The sequence below is a fragment of the Camelus ferus genome, chromosome 12 (genome assembly GCF_009834535.1).
Source record: "Camelus ferus isolate YT-003-E chromosome 12, BCGSAC_Cfer_1.0, whole genome shotgun sequence".
Taxonomy (NCBI): domain Eukaryota; kingdom Metazoa; phylum Chordata; class Mammalia; order Artiodactyla; family Camelidae; genus Camelus; species Camelus ferus.
The window spans coordinates 6,649,008-6,665,958 of NC_045707.1; the positions used below are offsets into that span (position 1 = coordinate 6,649,008).

General features: G+C 51.9%; 2 protein-coding genes across 5 annotated transcripts; one reads left to right on the top strand and one right to left on the bottom strand.

Moving 5' to 3' along the window:
* Positions 1-1,398: 1,398 nt before the first annotated feature.
* Positions 1,399-13,182, bottom strand: NAGA (alpha-N-acetylgalactosaminidase). 4 transcript variants are annotated; one of them, XM_006174691.3, is made up of 11 exons: positions 12,877-13,182; positions 11,181-11,261; positions 10,651-10,742; positions 9,693-9,828; positions 9,003-9,174; positions 8,371-8,548; positions 7,948-8,042; positions 7,085-7,246; positions 5,605-5,802; positions 4,385-4,528; positions 1,399-3,936 (listed from the first exon to the last, which is right to left on the bottom strand). In XM_006174691.3, exons 3-11 carry the CDS (start codon positions 10,664-10,666, stop codon positions 3,802-3,804), a joined length of 1,236 nt encoding a protein of 411 aa, XP_006174753.1. In that variant the 5' UTR covers positions 10,667-10,742; positions 11,181-11,261; positions 12,877-13,182; the 3' UTR covers positions 1,399-3,801. The 4 variants fall into 4 exon arrangements, with proteins under 4 accessions (XP_006174753.1, XP_032348234.1, XP_014423491.1 ...); XM_032492343.1 differs by lacking the exon at positions 10,651-10,742; XM_032492344.1 differs by lacking the exon at positions 1,399-3,936 and having other exon boundaries at positions 6,991-7,246.
* Positions 13,183-13,206: 24 nt separating this feature from the next.
* On the top strand, positions 13,207-16,820 carry PHETA2 (PH domain containing endocytic trafficking adaptor 2). The gene is made up of 3 exons (XM_032492345.1): positions 13,207-13,703; positions 14,743-14,826; positions 15,632-16,820. The coding sequence occupies exon 3, from the start codon at positions 15,639-15,641 to the stop codon at positions 16,419-16,421; it is 783 nt and encodes a 260-aa protein (XP_032348236.1). The 5' UTR covers positions 13,207-13,703; positions 14,743-14,826; positions 15,632-15,638; the 3' UTR covers positions 16,422-16,820.
* The last annotated feature ends 131 nt before the right edge of the window (positions 16,821-16,951 follow it).

The following is a 16,951-nucleotide window of genomic DNA, read 5'->3' on the forward strand; positions in this document are numbered from 1 at the left end:
GTTTTCACTTCTTTTGGGTACACATCTAGATGTGGAATTGCTGGGTCATGTGGTAACTCTGTTTAATCATTCAAGGAATTGCCAGACCATTTCCCACAGTAGCTGTACCAGTTTTACATTCCTACCAGCAGCGTACGAGGGTTCCAATTTCTCCACATCCTTGCCAGCATTTATTATTATCTGACTTTTTCATTCTAGCCCCCTTTTGGGTGTTAAGTGGTATCTCACTCTTGTTTCTACTTGCATTTCCCTAATGGTTAGTGATGTTGAGCATTAACCATTTGCATTATCTTCCTTGGAAAAATGTCTATTCAGATCCTTTGCCCAGTTTAAAGTTAGGTTGTCTTTTTATTGAGCTATGAGTTCTTTAATATTTTAAATACAAGTCCCTTATAAGATATTTTAATTATAGATATTTTCTCCCATTGTGTGGGTTATCTTTTCACTCTTTTTAATATAGGCAAATTATAGCTATTAATTTCCCTCTGATCACTACTTTCACTCCGTAAGTTTTGGTAGGTTGTGTTTTAGTATTTGGGGTACGTTGTATGTTCGTTTTCATTCATCTCGAAGTATTTTCCCTCATATGTGATGAGTCACTTCTGTCTTGCTTTCAAAATTCTCCCTTTTTCTTCTGAGAGTTTGATTATGTGTCTAGGTATGGATCTCTGAGTTTATCCTACTGGGATTCTGTTGAGCTTTTTGATGTCATCAAATATGGAAAGTTTTGAGCCATTATTTTTTCAAATATTCTGCCCTTTCTCTTCTCTGTGTATATTGCATGGTGGTATCTCATAGGTCTCTGAGCCTCTGTTAATTTTTCTTCATTCTTCTTTACATTCCTCAGATAGTTAATTTCAACAGACCTGTCTTCAGGTTTGCTTATTTTTTCTGCCTGGTCATGTGTGCTGAGCCCCTCTAGTGAAATTTTATCTGTTATTATACTTTTCAACTCTAGAATTTCTATTTGGTTCCTTTCTGTAATTTCTTTCTCTTTACTGATACTCTCTATTTGGTGAGAATATATCTATCATTCTATTCTTTCCTCTAGTTCTTTCCACATGGTTTCCTTTAGCTCTTTGAACATATTCTAAATAGCCGATTTAAAATCTGGTACTAGGGTAAGTTAAAAATAGTGCAAAGCTTGCTGTTCTTACCAAGAGTCTACTGTCCTTGACTGAACACTCTCTGGGTTATTGCAAGCCTTTGGTTAATTTCCAGAGTTCTGTGAAAGTTGATTCTGATAATATATGGTAGGATCTTCATCGGTTTTATAGAGACAGCAAACTTTTGGTAGTTCTTACTGGACCATTTTTGTTGACCCTTTGCTTGGATTTTGATTCAAATAAACTATGGAAAAAATGTTTTGAAACAACGGGCAAAATGAACACAGACTGGTTATAAGATTAAAATTTTTATTTTGTTGGATAGGAAAATTGTACTAAGGTCATACATACTTTTAAAGACCCTATCTGTTAGAGCTACACAGTGGTGTTTAGAGTAGTCTTTTATTTGCTTTCAAATACTTGCACATGTTGATGGTTGTTAGAGCTGGGTGATGGATACATGGAGGTTCACTCACCATTTTATTTTTGTATTTGAAAATTTCTATGATAAAAGTTTTTTAAAAGGGAAAGTGTACCCTTGGGTCCAAACAAGGCTGCCTTAAACGGGGGAAAAAAATAACTGAGTCCCTAACTGACCTTGGGCGATAGGGAGTAAAACAATGTCTTGGAAGATAGGTAGGGTGTGTGTTAAGAGAATAAACGTTAAAGAGAATAAATCAGGTACCCTCAGAATAGAAGGACAAGTTATACAGCAAGTAAAGACATGTAACTGTCTCTGGGTCTGGAAAGGAAAGGAATTGACTGGTCAAATCCAAGCTGGTCCTTGGCCCCAACTCCTAAGTCTATTGGTCTCAACCACTGTACTCCAGCATATCTCAGGGTGGTGGAGATTTCTTTCCTGGGGCTGGCAAAAGAAGTGTTCCCACCTGAGACCATTCCATTTGGCTTGAACAGCACTATGACCAAGACCCAAAGCTGGAGCTGTGCACAGGGTGACAGGCCTCAAAGGGCAGAGGCTTGGGATGAGGTAGGATTCTGTCCTCCTGAGTGACTCCCAGGCTCAAGAGATCAACTGGGAGGGGGAGGGTATAGCTCAAGGGTAGAGCACATGTTTAGCATGCACGAGGTCCTGGGTTCAATCCCCAGTACCTCTTCTAGAAATAAATAAATAAACCTAATTACCTCCCCCCACCAAAAAAAAAAAAATCAACTGGGGAAAGGGAGCATTCTCTGATAACCCTAGACTCAATCAGTGAAGCTCCAGTAACCTTAAATGAAAGGTGCACTTGTGAGTTCTTTACACTATACTCTAAATATTTAAGGACCTCAAATCCCAAAGGAGGGAACATGGGAGATCCACCCAGAAGAGTTCCCACAGGGCAGGATGGTGCAAAGCCTGGGGCACTGGGTGCTCCCACATTCAAAGCACAAGGAGAACCTACCTGTCCTGCTCTGCTGCCAGCTTTCCAAAGAGGAATGAGAGCCACCAGGGAAGACAGGGGCCCTGAGGCCTTAGAGGAATTGGACAATAGGAACCAAAGGAAGGCAGTCAAGAACCTGCCATCCTTTTTACTTTGATACCCCTTTCCCTAGGAGAAGGAGCAGGAAATATATTTAAAAACACAAAGAGCCCCTAGACCTTTCTTTGGACACAGCTGAGCGATTTGAATCTCCTCTACAGCCAGGTTAGGAGAAGAGAAACTGGGGGGTCCTGGGGAGCCCTGGTGGCCAGAGGACAAGCTGTACAGGCCCTGTAGGAGAAAGGCAGAGCTGACTGCCCTCACCTGCACCCAACCCTGAGTGCCACTCAACGGAAATGCGGAGATGAGCTGAAAGGTGCCAAAGACAATAAGACAAAGTTCCTTAGTAGACGAGGGCCTTTCGCTGTAAAGCAGAGGGGCTGGTAAGTGGGGTTAGTGGCTGGCAGACCCTGTAACATCTGAAGGTGGGGAAGAGGGCCTGGGAACATCACTGCTTTGACTCACTGTGTCGTCACCACCACCACTGTGCTGGGCAGAGAGAGATGACTGTGGTGTGAGGGAAGTCTGGCATAGCTAGACATACAATCTGTAGGTCACTGTGGAATAAGGGGCCAGAAGATGTCACTCATCTTCCATGTGAGGCGAAATTTGAAACCAGCACCTTATGTAGTGCCACCCAGAGTCCCTACCTGAAGATGCCCATGGCCCCAGATCCATATTACAACTACTAGACCAAAGAACAGCTTTATTGGTGACCCAAGGAGACCAAGGTCACACCCAGGCAGTGTCAGCCTGCAAGGCCTTCTCCGGGCAGGAAAGTCAATCACACAATTCATAGGAGTTCCTGACAAAAGGTCAGAGCTCCTCGCCTAATTATAAGAAAAATTCCCAATCCTGATTCCAAAGTCAACAAAAAAAGGTCAGAGGCTAGAGTCCTGATGGGTATTAATGCCCCTGCCTGTGGGGGCTCAGGAGGCTGGCTGAGTTGTTCAGCAACATTTGGGGCTGTGCATCTGGGGTGAGGTAGAGGGTCAGAAAGGCTACAGGAAACTTACCCAAGACAAGTTTCCAAGAGAGTTCATGCACGGGCAGGGCACAGAACCTAGCCCTGGGATTGCACTTTGGGTCTGATGGGGTCAGGTCACCGAGCAGGCCTGGGTAGCAGAGAACCCCACCTCCTGGCCCTCAGCACGTGGAACCACCATGGTCTGGGCTCAGTGGTGCTGCCACAGCCTATCATATGTGCCAGCTCCTCATGGCTGGGGCATCCCAAGCTTCCTGACAGGATACAGGTACCACATCACCACCCCCGAAGGGTTGATGATCACTGTGAAGTTGGTTGTGTCCCGGAGGCCACTGATGACATCACCCGTGTAGACATTCTGGGCCTGCAGGGGGAAGGACATCACTAATGCTACACCAAGAATAGCTGTGCAGAGACCTCCCCGCAGAGGATGGAAAAGCCTGACCTGTCTGTGATGGGCTGCAGTATGCCCCACAGAAGAAGGCGCCTGAATCCCCATACTTCTCCTCTGGCAAAGCCAATAGATGCCCGAACACAGGCAGTGGTGAGGGCCCAGCCCACCCAGAACCTGAGAAATGTGCCAGCAAGAACTGAGAGGGGAAGCACACAGCCTCAGGAGCTGACAGGGCTCATTTACACACAGCAGTTCATTTGTGTAGCTTGAAAACACCAGTGTAGAGAACAGCACCAGCCAGAGGACCCAAGGCCCACGACTTAGGGGAGGAAGTGTGAGTACAAGGCCCCTGTGTGAGGGAGAACCCAGCAACACCCTCCAGGGAAACCCACAGCTCTGCAAGTAGCCGGGCACTCACCTCATACGTGTTGGCGCTGGTGAAGTTCAGCCGGGCGAGGGAGGAGTGGTAGTGATAAGGCATGTCCGTCCTGCGGCTGAAGAAGACTAAGGCACTGGCCTCGTTGGCCAGAGGCCGCATGAACACTTCAATGTGGGATTTCTCCTGGGCACAGAAGATGGCTACTGGCTGGGGTCCCTGCTCAACAGGCCCTGAAGCCCCCTTCCCAACCCTTCCTAGAGCTCCGGGTCCCCCCAGCCCACAGTTCTGTGTCATGCAGAAGCTTGGAGGGGATACCACAGCCCTCCAGTGCCTCAACTTACCTAACTCTACCTTCCTTCCCTGACTCAGCAGATGCTCCCTGACATGTACTCTGTGCCAGGCCCATGCTAGGACAGAGACAAATGCTGCATGAGGTCCAGCCTCAGAGAGCTCACTGATGTGGACAACTGCTGGCACTGGAGTGGAGGGCACCATCCAGCAAGAATGATGAGCTCTGCCCTGAGCATCCAGGAGGGTGAACCCCCATCCTCTGGAAGGTCCCTGGGCCTGGCTCCACCCTCAGCTCCTCTGGCAGAGGTTAGTTATCACCTCTGGGCATCACCAGTTCAACAGGGGCCTTCTATGGTGGTGTTGATTGCTTTTTACTAGAGAGGCAAGGATCTGTGCAAAGAGCACAAGCTTTGGGGTGACACTGCTGGCATCTAGTTCTGTTGTACCACTAACCAGCTGTGTGGCCTTGGGCTAAAGTTACTGAGACTCTTCCAAGTCTAAGTTTCCTCATTTGTAAAATAGGGAAGGAGCATCTGCCTTCTGAGAAAATGTATCTAGAATGCCCAGCACACAGTAGGCATTCAGTAAATAGTAAACACTAGAACTAGTAATAGTTGTAAACTCTTAAACTCTGGAAGGAAGCCCTAGTTCTTTGCCAGACATTACAGACTTGTGCAGAAGTCTTGTACTTCTAAACCTAAGGGCCACACTGTTCACTGTTCCTGGGTGCACTTGTGGTGATATCTCCCTTCCCCAAACCCCATTCCTGCTTTGGCCCTGCTCTTACCCAAGCAAGTGGGGGACGGTCGGAGTAGCTCTTGGTAGAGTCTTTGACTGAATGCAACCAGGAGGGATTGAGCAGATTTCAGAGGCCCAGACCCCTGCTTCTTAACCTCCAGGCTTGCAGCCTTGTTTTAAGGGGTGCCTAGCCCCTCAGCCTGCCCTCCCCTCCCCCCATACCCCAGTACCTTGAGAATCCTGCGTCCCTGGATGCCTAAGGGATCCTGGTTGATTTTGATCATGAGTGGATTCTGCAGAATGTCCATGTTCTGGGCGGAGATGGTACGCAGGTCTGTGGACATGAAGAGGGGGGCCGCCAGCACCGTCCACAGGGCCATCTGGGCCCGGGCTTGCTCGAAGCTGAGGCCAAAGTTCCCAATGAGCAACTAGGGGCAGAAGAGAGGAGCGTTCAGCTCTGCCCTCTTCAGGGCAGTGGGCATGGGGACCAACTCTGAACTTGTCACAGGAGAAGACTGAGAAGGGGAAGACAGCCACGTGCGAGACCTGGTTCTGCAAACACCATTCCCCAGCAGGGAGGCCTTGAGGTGGGTCAACTCACTTTTCATCTGAGCCTCAGCTTGATATTTCACCAAGAATATGGGGAGATATTATGCTCTGACCATATCACAGGTTGTTCAGAGGATCTGATGGATCCTGTTGCCAAAAGCATTTATAAACTGGAACATGCAAGTCAAGAATACAGCCAGGGTGTTAGGAAACCAGACCTGGACAGAGTCTCTGCTCCTACCACTAGCCACCCACCTGCCCTAACCACACAGCTGGCTGGACCAGTGTGCACCCCTGACCCCAGGGCAACCAGTCCACCAACAGGACACAAATGATTATTGCTAATACAACATGGTTGCATACTTAGTGACGCCACTTAAGCACTGTCTATGTGCCAAGCTGTGCGAAACATTTAAAGGGTCATCCTTTTAACATTTAAAATAATATTATATACATTTTTCAATTGACAAAGCTGAGGCACCGAAAAAATTAAGTGCCCAAGGTACGCGGCAGAGCTGGAACTAGAACTTAAAAGCAGGTGAATTTCTGTTTCTCCAAGCGCCTCTCCATCTGGCCTAGTATTTGTAATTATTATAATCATCACTGAGAGTAAATGCCTGTCGACTAAATGAAGAGACAGCTATAAAACTGTAAGATAAATTGTAAAGAAGTGTAAGTCATCAGGGCCATGAGTAAGGTAGGTATGAGGGACCAGTTCTGGAGGCTCTGTGGGAGGGTAACAGCACAGAGCATTGAAAGAGGGGTCAGAGGCAGCCCTGGCAGAGACAGTCTCGGGAGGGAATGGCAAGAGAGTGTGGACTGTTCATAACCTTCTCTCTGCAGAGGAATAATGTCTCACACAACAGTCACTACAGATCGAGTTCTCAAGCTTCAAGAAACAGAACTGCCTGGGAAGATTGTTAACAATGGGCATTCCCAGGCCCTCCCTGAACATTCTGATCCAAAAGGTGGGGGTGGGGCCCTGGGAACAGAATTGTAAGCAAGCTCCCAAGGCAAGTCAAACATGGATGGTTCAAGGACACATTTCAGAGAAACTGATCTAGAACCTGATTTAGAGCATTCAGGAAGACAGCACAGGGCAGTGGGCAGTGAGTGGGCTGGACGCAGGGGGCCTTGGGCCATCCTCCTCCATGCTGGTACCATGTCTGGGTCATTCCAGTGTCCAGGGCCTGCCACTGGCTGCAGAATGTCCTGGTGTTTCACAAACCAGTCCAGGATGGAGAGCACACTCCTCCAGGAGTCCTGGATGTCGTTATAGTTGCGCCAGAGGTTGCAGGTGTTTGCCAGCAGACTGTAGTTCACCTGCATGTCAGGGGAAGGCAGAGTCCAGCACTGGAGTCACACTCCACTGCCTGGAGGCCTGCACACAGGCTGGGGAGCCTCAGCAGGAGACACACAGGGTGGGGAAGGGAGAAGAGAGCAGGTCCTGGGCGTGTTCAGAGAGAGCAGCAGCTCAGGAGCTGTCCAGGCCTCCCCTCCATGAGTGCTGGTGCCAAGCCCAGGGTATGGACCCAGGCTGGCATATCCATAACTTTCCCCACCACACACCCACCCTTGTGTTCTCTCAGTGAGAGTCCCACCCTCTACCAGCATTCTCCGTCTGGTCTGAAGGTCTGATTCCACCCTGTCTAGCATCTTACATGCTAAGAGGCCCCTGGTGAAGTGCCCACAAAGCCTTTCAGAGGGTAGGCCCCACCTTCCTGGCCTCACCAGCCTTCTGGATCTCCTAGCCCACTCAGTACAACCCAGGATTCTGACTGCTTGCTGCATGCTATGTCATCACACAACATGTGCTTCCCATACCTTGGAAACCCATCCCTTTAGCCCACCCGACAAGTGTCTCTAAGACCCTGGGCTGGCTCAGGCCCCCTCTAGGGTCCTTATGACCCCCTCCTAGACCTATAGATCAGCATGTGGACAACTATGATGATAGCATCACTGAATGCACAGAAGGCAAGGAAGCCTGGGTACGGGAGCACTGCTGGGTGGGTGCAATGGCTTACCTTGGGGGGGAGGCCCCCTTCGTAGGCTGGCCAACTGCAAGAGAAGGCGATGGGGCGGCCTGTGGCATTCAGGGCAGCAGCCATCTTGGGGTACCCTGGAGAAGTCCAACCCCCGCATTTTAGGACAAAGAGACAAAAGACAAAATCTGGGGCCTCAACCCAAACCTCCTACCAGACATGAGAAACTAAGGCTCAAACGAGGAGGTACTTCCCCTGTACCCAGAGCTGCAAACACTTCCCAGGTGATGCATGGTGCCGACCCATCTTTAGGGAGCCTGGGAGCCAAGATCCCAGGGAAATTGGGAAATGCTATCCCCTAGGGGCCATACAGACAGACACACTCAGCCACATGGGCACTGGTGGGCCTTCTGGGGCCACCCTTCCCTGTCTACCCAACGGCCCCCGGCCAGCTGTGGGACCCACCCTTGGCCCGTTCCTCAGGGGTCGAGAAGCAGCCATCCAGCTTCAGCATGTCCACCTTCCACTCAGCGAAGGTTTGAGCATCCTGGATCACCTTGTCTAGTGTGGTGCCTGGGTAACCCATGCAGGTGAAGCTGCCCATGTCCTCGTAGATGCCCAGCTTCAGGCCCAGGGAGTGAACCTGTGAAGGGTTGAGAACATAGTGGGCTCAGGCAGAACCCTCAGGGAACCGCCTCACAGGCACATCTGACCATTAAAACCTTCAATGGCTCCCCAAAGCCCAAAGGAAAGGGTCTTAGCTTGCTGACCTGGCCTCTGCCAACTATGGTGTTTCCCCTCCCTCCAACACACACACCTTGCATGAGCTGTTTCTGGCCTCTAGGCATTTGCTTATGCCATCCCTCTGGTATCAGCTCAAAAATTGTTTCCTCCAGAGAACCTTCCTGAAATCGCACACTGAGTAAGATGTTCTTCTTTGTCTCACCCACCACAGTGGACCAAAACTAGCTGTTCATTTAGCTATTTCCTCCACCAGACAGTGAGTTCTCAAGCAAGGATTCTAGAAACTAAATGGGGTGGGGTGGAAAGAGTTGTCTGGCCCTCAGTCCAGAAGGGAGGGCTGGGGTGGGGCTCACATAGTCAGCCAGGAAGGCAATGCCGTTGGGGAAGCGCTTGGGATCAGGCACTAGGTTGCCTTTGGCATCACGTCCACCAATCCAGCAGTCATCGATGTTAAGGTACACGTAGCCCAGGTCCCGCCATCCATCCTGTGCCAGCCGGTCAGCCATCTCCATGAAGAGCCATTCACTGGCAAGGGGCAGGGGATGGGGCAGCTCAGTGGCCCAGCATGGGCCAAACCCTAACCCCGCCCCTCTTCCTCAGAGCTCTTCTGACTTCTTAGATGCTCTGAGTGTGAATCAGGCTATGAGTACCATGGCCTAGCTGTCAGCTGAAGACTAAGCCAAATAAGAAGTGTAAAGGACACCAAGGATTATACCCGGCCATAAGCAGGGTGGAGAAAAAGGAGTGGTCTGGCCCCTGGGCCAAGAACCAGGGGAAGCACGTGTGGCCCTTAACAGTTATCTCCTTCCCATTATCTCAGAGGTCTTCTGCAAGGTCTCTGCCCCCAGGCCTGAGGTCCCCACAGGGGCCCCAAGCTGGTCACGAGGCCAAGTGTCAGATGTCCCCCAAGTCACCTGTGGTTGCTTTCTCTCTGGGATCGGGGGCTGTAACCCTACCCTCTTTTCTAGCTGACCCTCCACTCCCTGTCACCACTCTGGGGGGCCTCTAGACAAGGTTTGTCAGGTGGTGCAGGCCTTACTCACCTGATGCAGTTCTTTGGGTCCTCCTTACAGTCAATGTTGCAGCGGAAGCGTTCCCAGGCCAGCCACCCCATGGGTGGCGTCCGCAGGAGCCCATTGTCCAGCACCAGCACCTGGGCCACCAAGGCCAGCAAGAGCACTGCAGGGGGGTTGGAAGGATGACTATGAGTGGCCCCTATAGCCCCAGCCCTCACCCCGCCCCATCCACATGCTGCCCAGCCCTGCAGAGGCTGCTGGCCGGCACATTAGGCGAACTAGACTCCTGAGCTTAAGGTGGAATGGGCACTTCCTGCAACTGCTGGCTCCTGCAGCACAGTGAATGGATGGATGGTGCCTGGGGTATGGCAGTGTGTTTGAGGCCTGGGCCCCCACTTGTTGTTGCCAAAGTAGTGCTGGAATTATCAAAAATTTAACACCTGAAGGTCATATCCTTTTTACACCCTGACCAGCTCCTCCCACTCCTTTCACGCAGAACTTGACAGTACACTATAGCCAGACTCCAGGTCTCCTGAGTCCCATCCAAGGCTCTTTGCTCTCCACAGACACCCAAGAGGCTTCAGAAGGGCTTAAGAGGTCAGCCAGGTTGGATCTGCACCCAGCAGCTCACTTCCCCTAAAGGGAAAGGACTCAGTTTCCTTAACTGTAAGATGGAAAGAACTGCTGTAATTTACAGGGCTGTTCTCAGTACATGCTGATGTTACATGCGATAGGGCCTCTGTGCTTTGGGTGACAGAGGGCGAGAAATGAAGAGGCCTCTTTGGAGGGGAACTGATGCCTAGGTGGGGAACATCTCCTTCTCTTTTCCTGGCCTACTTCCAAGAATAAGAGAGGAACATGTCTCCCCACATACCCACATCAGGGAAGGTGACCCAGACACCACTGGGCTGGAACTTCCTCCAGGTAGCCTCCATCTGCAACTAGTCACCTACCCACCCAGAGACATCCTCACCAGTGTAGATACCTGTCTTCAGCAACATTGCTCTGGACTCAGCGTCTCAGGACCTGACCAGATCTGCTCTGCTTTTACCAGCTTTATATGTCGGGCTTTGGAAGCTAAGAAACATTAGAAAAGCACTGAGGTCACTACTGCCTGGCTAGCCCTGCCGCCCTTAACCTTGGGTGTAGATCCCACATTGGGTTCTCAAGCCGCCCTCACAGCCCCTACCCCCTCCTCCGGCCATCACTTCCGCTAGCCTGGTTTCTTTCTTCATAAATACTAAACAAGATGTCTTGGACGTTAGACCTCACCCCTTCTCCAGTGATTGGAACGCCAAGCGCCCAAGGGCGGCCCTCTGCCAGGTCGGGGCCAGAGAAAGGTCGCAACAGGCTCGAGGACACCCGGGAAGAACGGAGGCGTCGGGCCGGGACCAGGCTCCGGACTCCCACTCGGTCTATGTTGTCGTCCCCCGCCCCCAAGGACCGCAGGCCCAGCGCTTTAGCGTGGGGACCCCCTCCCCGTTCCTCGCAGAGGCCACAACCCACGGCACTTACCCCTTCCGCCCGCTTCTGCCTCCAGAGGCGACTACGGCGGCAGTCACCTGATTTGCTTACAGCGTTCCAGAGGGGCGGGGCCTGACGGCGGCAAACCAGCGAAACCTATCAGAATCCCCTAGCAACGTCGTGCCTCGCCCTCTATGGTCCCAGTAAGCCCTCCGAACCTCCCTAGGCCCCGCCTCCTTTGAGCATCAGCTCTGCGCTCTCCCAAGGCAGGCGTGAGCCAGGTTCCCTCTGAGGCTAGTCCTTTCATCTCTGCGGGGCCCCTGAAGGCAAGGATAGTGCACTGTAGATGCTCTATAAATCGCTGAATACCTGCTGCAGGCTTTGTTAAGAAAAATAAGAGAATGTGCTGAAGCATGGCCCTTAGCAAGAGGCTCAGAAACAGTATGATGAATAGGCACTAGGAGGAGGATGCGTGGGGAAAGCAAACCAGGTGGGGACACAGCTGTTGAAAAGCCGGGAGCCTCTCCTTTCCTGCCTGACACTTGGGGCACCGATTATGCTTATCTAGCTGCTCTAATATTCCTTCCTCTTTCATTCATCAAATATTTATTAAGCAACTATTAGATACCAAACACTTTATTCCTGGCACCTTCACTTGGCTAGACACTCTCGAACATTACTGGCCCCAACCCGAACACCTGCCACTTCCATAAGGTAATGGCAGATCTCCTTCCAGGTGCTCAAGCCAAAACCTTGGAGTCCTCCTTTCCTTCTCCTTCCCTCACTCCCTACATCCAATCTCTCTGCAAACCCTGCCTTCTCTGCCTTCAAAACCCATCCTGAATTTGGTCACCTCTCTCTATTCTCCCAGCCCCCATCACATCTTGCCTGGATTACTCCAGCAGCCTCCTCATTGGTCCTCACTAGGCTTCCACCTACATTTTTTTCTCTTTTTAGCAGCCAGAGTAATCCTTTTTTAAAGAATGTTTTACATAGGTCAAAACCTCCACTAAAGATTCTGTGATGGCTGTTCATTTCAGTCCGGAGTAACAGCCCTCACAGATTTACAAAGCCCCACCCCACACATTCTGACCCCATTCCTACTGCTCTCCCCTGCTCACCGCCTCTGTGCTACACTGTGCTACACTCGTCTGCCTGCAGTTCCTCAAACACAACAAGCCTCAGGACCATTGCAGTAGCTGCTCCCTCTGCCTGGAATGCTCTTCCTCCAGATTTTGGCAAGACTAGTTCCCTCATTTGCTTCAAGTATTTCTCAAATGTCATCTTATCAGTGTGGCCTATCCTTACCATTCTGTTTAAAATTGCCACCTCCCAACTCCTCCAATTCCGAATCTCCTTGTCCCTGCTCTATATTTTTCACAGAACTTACTGCCTTCTAACACATTTATTATGGTTTCTATTATTAACTTAATAAAATTTAGTGGAGAAGACACGTAATAAACAGGAAATAAAAACATAAGTGTTGGAAAGTTTTTAAATAAGTGGTTAGTGCTATAATGAAAATACAACCCAGGGATGTGATAGAGACCTCTGGGTACGCTACTTTACATCTCATGGTCAGGGAGGGGACATCTGAGCTGAGATCTAAGTGATGTGAAGGAGTCCTGAGGCGTTAGAGCCAGGGAGTAGAGTTGAGGAGGAAGAGCATTCTAGGCTGCAGAAACTGCAAAGGCCAAAACTTTGAGGTGGGAAACGGCAAGTTCATGGGCAAACGGTCTCAGCTCACCCGCTTCCAGGGCTATCCTCCGTCTGGTTGTGCCCTTCTGCAACCTTCACCGCAGGCATAACTACGGACCGACTCTCCTCAGAGACTGGGCGCCGAAGCTGCGTTGCAGGTGGGCGGGAGTGGCGGAAGCAGAAACGGATAATCCCCAGAAGCAGAGATCCCACCGACTCCAGGGGCCAGGCTGGGTGGCTGGGAAGCTGGGCTGAGCCTCGCAGACTGGATAGGGCCCGCCCAGGCTGGGCTGAGGCCTTCCCAAGCTTGGCTCTGCGGGAGAACTGGGCCGGGCGGGGAGAGGGGGATTGGAGGCGGGGAGAGAAGGTCTCCGAGTTCTCTGGGAGGTGGGCTGGGGCCGAGGCCCCCGGACCGCCTGAGGTGGGACTCTGAGTTAGAGGCCTCCTGCCACTGACCAACAGTGTGGCTCGGGCAGGTCACGGCCTATAGACCTCAGTTTCCCTCCCGCGTGGATCAAGGGGCGGCTTCGCGGATCGCGAGGCCTAGTGAGTCGTGGGCGGGGAAGGGCAGGGGCGGTAACTCCAGCCGCCCGGGCGGGGTCTCCCGGCTCCCGCGGCCACGTTGGCGGCCCTGGCGGAGGCGTGGGGTCCGGAGCCAGCCAAGATCGCCCCCGGGCTGCGGTCGCAGCCCACCCCGCAGGCCGCGCTCCTGGGCTGCAGCAGCGCGGAGGTGAGAGCAGGCCCGGCGGGCTCGGGAGGAGGTGGCCGCCGGGAAGGCGTGGCCCGCGGGGACGTGGCAGGTCAGCCCCATGCGCGATGGGGAAACCAAGGCGGCATCCGCACCCCGAGTCTGCGGCGCTCACCCAGGAGTTCCTGGTGAGGAAACCCTTGTTTCAAGGTGACAGAGCGTCAGGGGCCCAGCGCGGGTGGCCAGTGGCCGGCGGGTCCCACGCCCCAGCCCACCGCACCTCTAACAAAAGAATCTATAAAGACGCGGTGTACCCGGGGGTTGAGGTCCGGGCCTCGCATCCCTGTTCGGGGGTGGGGGTGGGGCGCCCTTTCCCAGGCACGCGGCAGGGGAGGGGAGACAGTTCTGTGAGCTCCTGGCCCTCTCTCCCTGCGCCCAATGGAAGGGAGATGAGCCACTTCTCGGGCAAACATCTGTGATCTCCCCCTCGTCATCCAGAATGGTCCCTCCCCCATCCCAGGACCTTGCTTGTTTCTTTCCATAGCCTTTATCATACTGGTCCTTAAATTATTTATTATTTAATTAAAATTTAAAATGCACTAATTATTATTAAAGTGTCTCTGCCCCTGAAATATAGGGAGGGAGGGACTGTATTTTGTCCACTGTTGTATTCCCAGTTTTTAAACAAATATTTCCAGAGGGCCTCCCTCTGGAAGGGACTGTATATTGGGGGTTCCACTAGGAGCCAAGCTCAGGCCTGCCCTAGGCATTATGGGGCTGGGGACAGCGCTGTAAACACAGAGATCATTGCAGAATGAAGGAAATGAAAACAGAAGTGAGGGGGCTGCTGGTTGGGTCACTTTAGATCAGGCCACCTTGGTGATCAGGACCACCTTAGATAGAGTGATCAGGGCAGGCCTCTCAGATTAGGTTACTTAAAGACCACAAATAAACTGTGACAAATGCTACAAGGGAAAAGCTATGAGGGCACTTAACTCTAGCCTTAGGGAGCAGGGAGCTGAGGTCTGAAGTGTGATGATCAGGACAATGGGACTTAGCTCCTTAAATTGCTCATAAGGGGCCTGGGTGGCCTGGTGGGTGGGTGGGGGGTTATCAGGGGTCAGGGAAGGCTTCCTGGAGGAGGTGGTGGTTTCATTTGACCCCAGGGGCTGAGTAGCAGACTCATCCTTTAGGATGGTTTGACTGGGTTTGAAAATTCTTTTGCAGGTGCCCTGGAAACCACGTGGTCTAAGGGCTGAGCTGTGTGGCCAGACAAGAGAGGCCCCTGCCCCTGCCCACTGAGCTCTGCTGGTAAGTGGGTCACTGCCAAGACTTGCCCCCAAAGGGTGTGAGGGGATCAGGAGACGAAGCTCTGCTTCTCACTTGCCATATGACCTTAGGCAGTTCACCTTCATTGTTCTGGCCTCAGTTTCCCATGATTCAGGAGGACAGTTGGATTAGATGCCACTTGTGATCTGTAGGGCACCAACATTCAGTGGCTGAGGTTGATTCTACTCAACCATGCCCTGATTTGTACTACCCTCTTCTTTAATGAGCAGGTTCCTATCCGAGCCCCACTGATGGAGGAATGAGGCAGGCCTGCCCCACCCCAGCCCCATCTAGCCCTCAAGGATACTAAAGGACAACTGTACCATTAATAAATGCGAGGCCGGCAGGGGCCTACAGGGGTCACGGAAACCCTGGAGGCTTGGCCTCAGGGTTGGAGGTAAGGGGCCCTCAAATTAGGGGATAGTTTAAGCACAATGGTTTCTATAGGATTGGGGTCCATTTCAGCTCAGCTGATACCTTTTTTCTTTGAGTTTTAAAAAGTAATGTTACAGCCCTGACATATTTCCTGGTCTGATACAATCACATTATCCTTTTCTTGAGTTCTCTGAAGTTGTTTTTTCCATGATCCTCACAACAACCCTTTGAGAAAAGGCAGGGGAGATGAGCCCATTTCACAGATGAAGACACTGAGAGCCTCAGAGCACAGCAAATGAGAAGAGGCAACAGTGTTGGGGCCCAGGTCTCCTCCAGAGCCCATGTTCTTTTCCCCACAGGGGCACAGAGGCTGCTCCCTCTCTGATCTGCGGCTGCCTCTTTCCCCTCACAGTGTTCTTATGGGAGCCATGAAGCTGAACGAGAGGAGTGTGGCCCACTACGCATTGAGTGACTCCCCAGCAGACCACACGGGCTTCCTGCGCACTTGGGGGGGCGCAGGGACCCCACCAACCCCCAGTGGCGCTGGCCGAAGGTGCTGGTTTGTCCTCAAGGGCAACCTGCTTTTCGCCTTTGAGAATCGAGAAGGCCGGGCCCCGCTGAGCCTGGTGGTGCTGGAGGGCTGCACAGTGGAGCTGGCTGAGGCTCCCGTGCCTGAAGAGTTTGCCTTTGCCATCCGCTTCGACGCCCCTGGCGTGCGTCCACACCTACTTGCAGCAGATGGGCCGGCAGCCCAGGAGGCATGGGTGAAGGCACTATCTAGGGCAAGCTTCGGCTACATGCGCCTGGTAGTGCGTGAGCTGGAGAGCCAGTTGCGTGATGCCCGCCACAGCCTGGACTTGCATCGTCGCTCATCCTGGAAGGCCATTCCCAGCCGCCCTAAGGCTCAGGCTACTGACCACTGGTCTTCTGGCCTGGAGAATGGCCACTCCCTCTCCACGGACTGTAGCTCTGTGGGCTTGGTGGAAGAAGCGGGCAGCAGGCCAGCAGGGCGGGGCTTGTCTGAGTGGGAGTTGCAAAGTCCTGCCAGCCTCCTCCTAGGTAGGGGGCAGAGCCCTGTGTCCCCTGAGACCTCCTGCTTCTCTACCCTGCACTACTGGTATGGCCAGGAGATTATGGAACTGAGGCGGAGTATGGCTGCAGAGGGCCCAGGGGAGCCAGCCAGACTGCGAGGAACAGGATAGGCCCTAAGCCTTCCGCCTTCTGGTTCAGCCCTTGTCCTGCTGGTCAGGACACCAGGGCCAGTGCTTTTTCAAGAGTTTAATGTTTACTCCTCCCCAGCAGAAACAACCTCCCCCTTCCTAGACTCTCTGCCTTATTGGGGCCTTGGGCAGCCTGACGAGGGCCCGACTGTGCTAGAGGCTTGGGCTCAGAGCCTCTTTAAGCCCAGGAGGCTGAGATGCCACCCAGGGTCCAGGACGGGTTCCCAGGGAGAGAGCCCACCTTCCCAGCCCTGTATAGGAGCCCCACAGCCCACTGTACCTTGTTTTATACACAGATACTACAGGCTTTTGTTATCATTCCTATTGTTACGGCCTTTTTTTATATATACTATTAAAACATTATGTTTTCTTAATTACTCATTTTGGTTCTTCAAGTTTATTTCAGTAATCACCTAGACAGTCAATTTATGTGAAAGCCCCCATATTCTTCCTTTTCAGATATATTTTTCATTTGGCTATACATATTTCTTGACATGAAATAAAATTCCAGA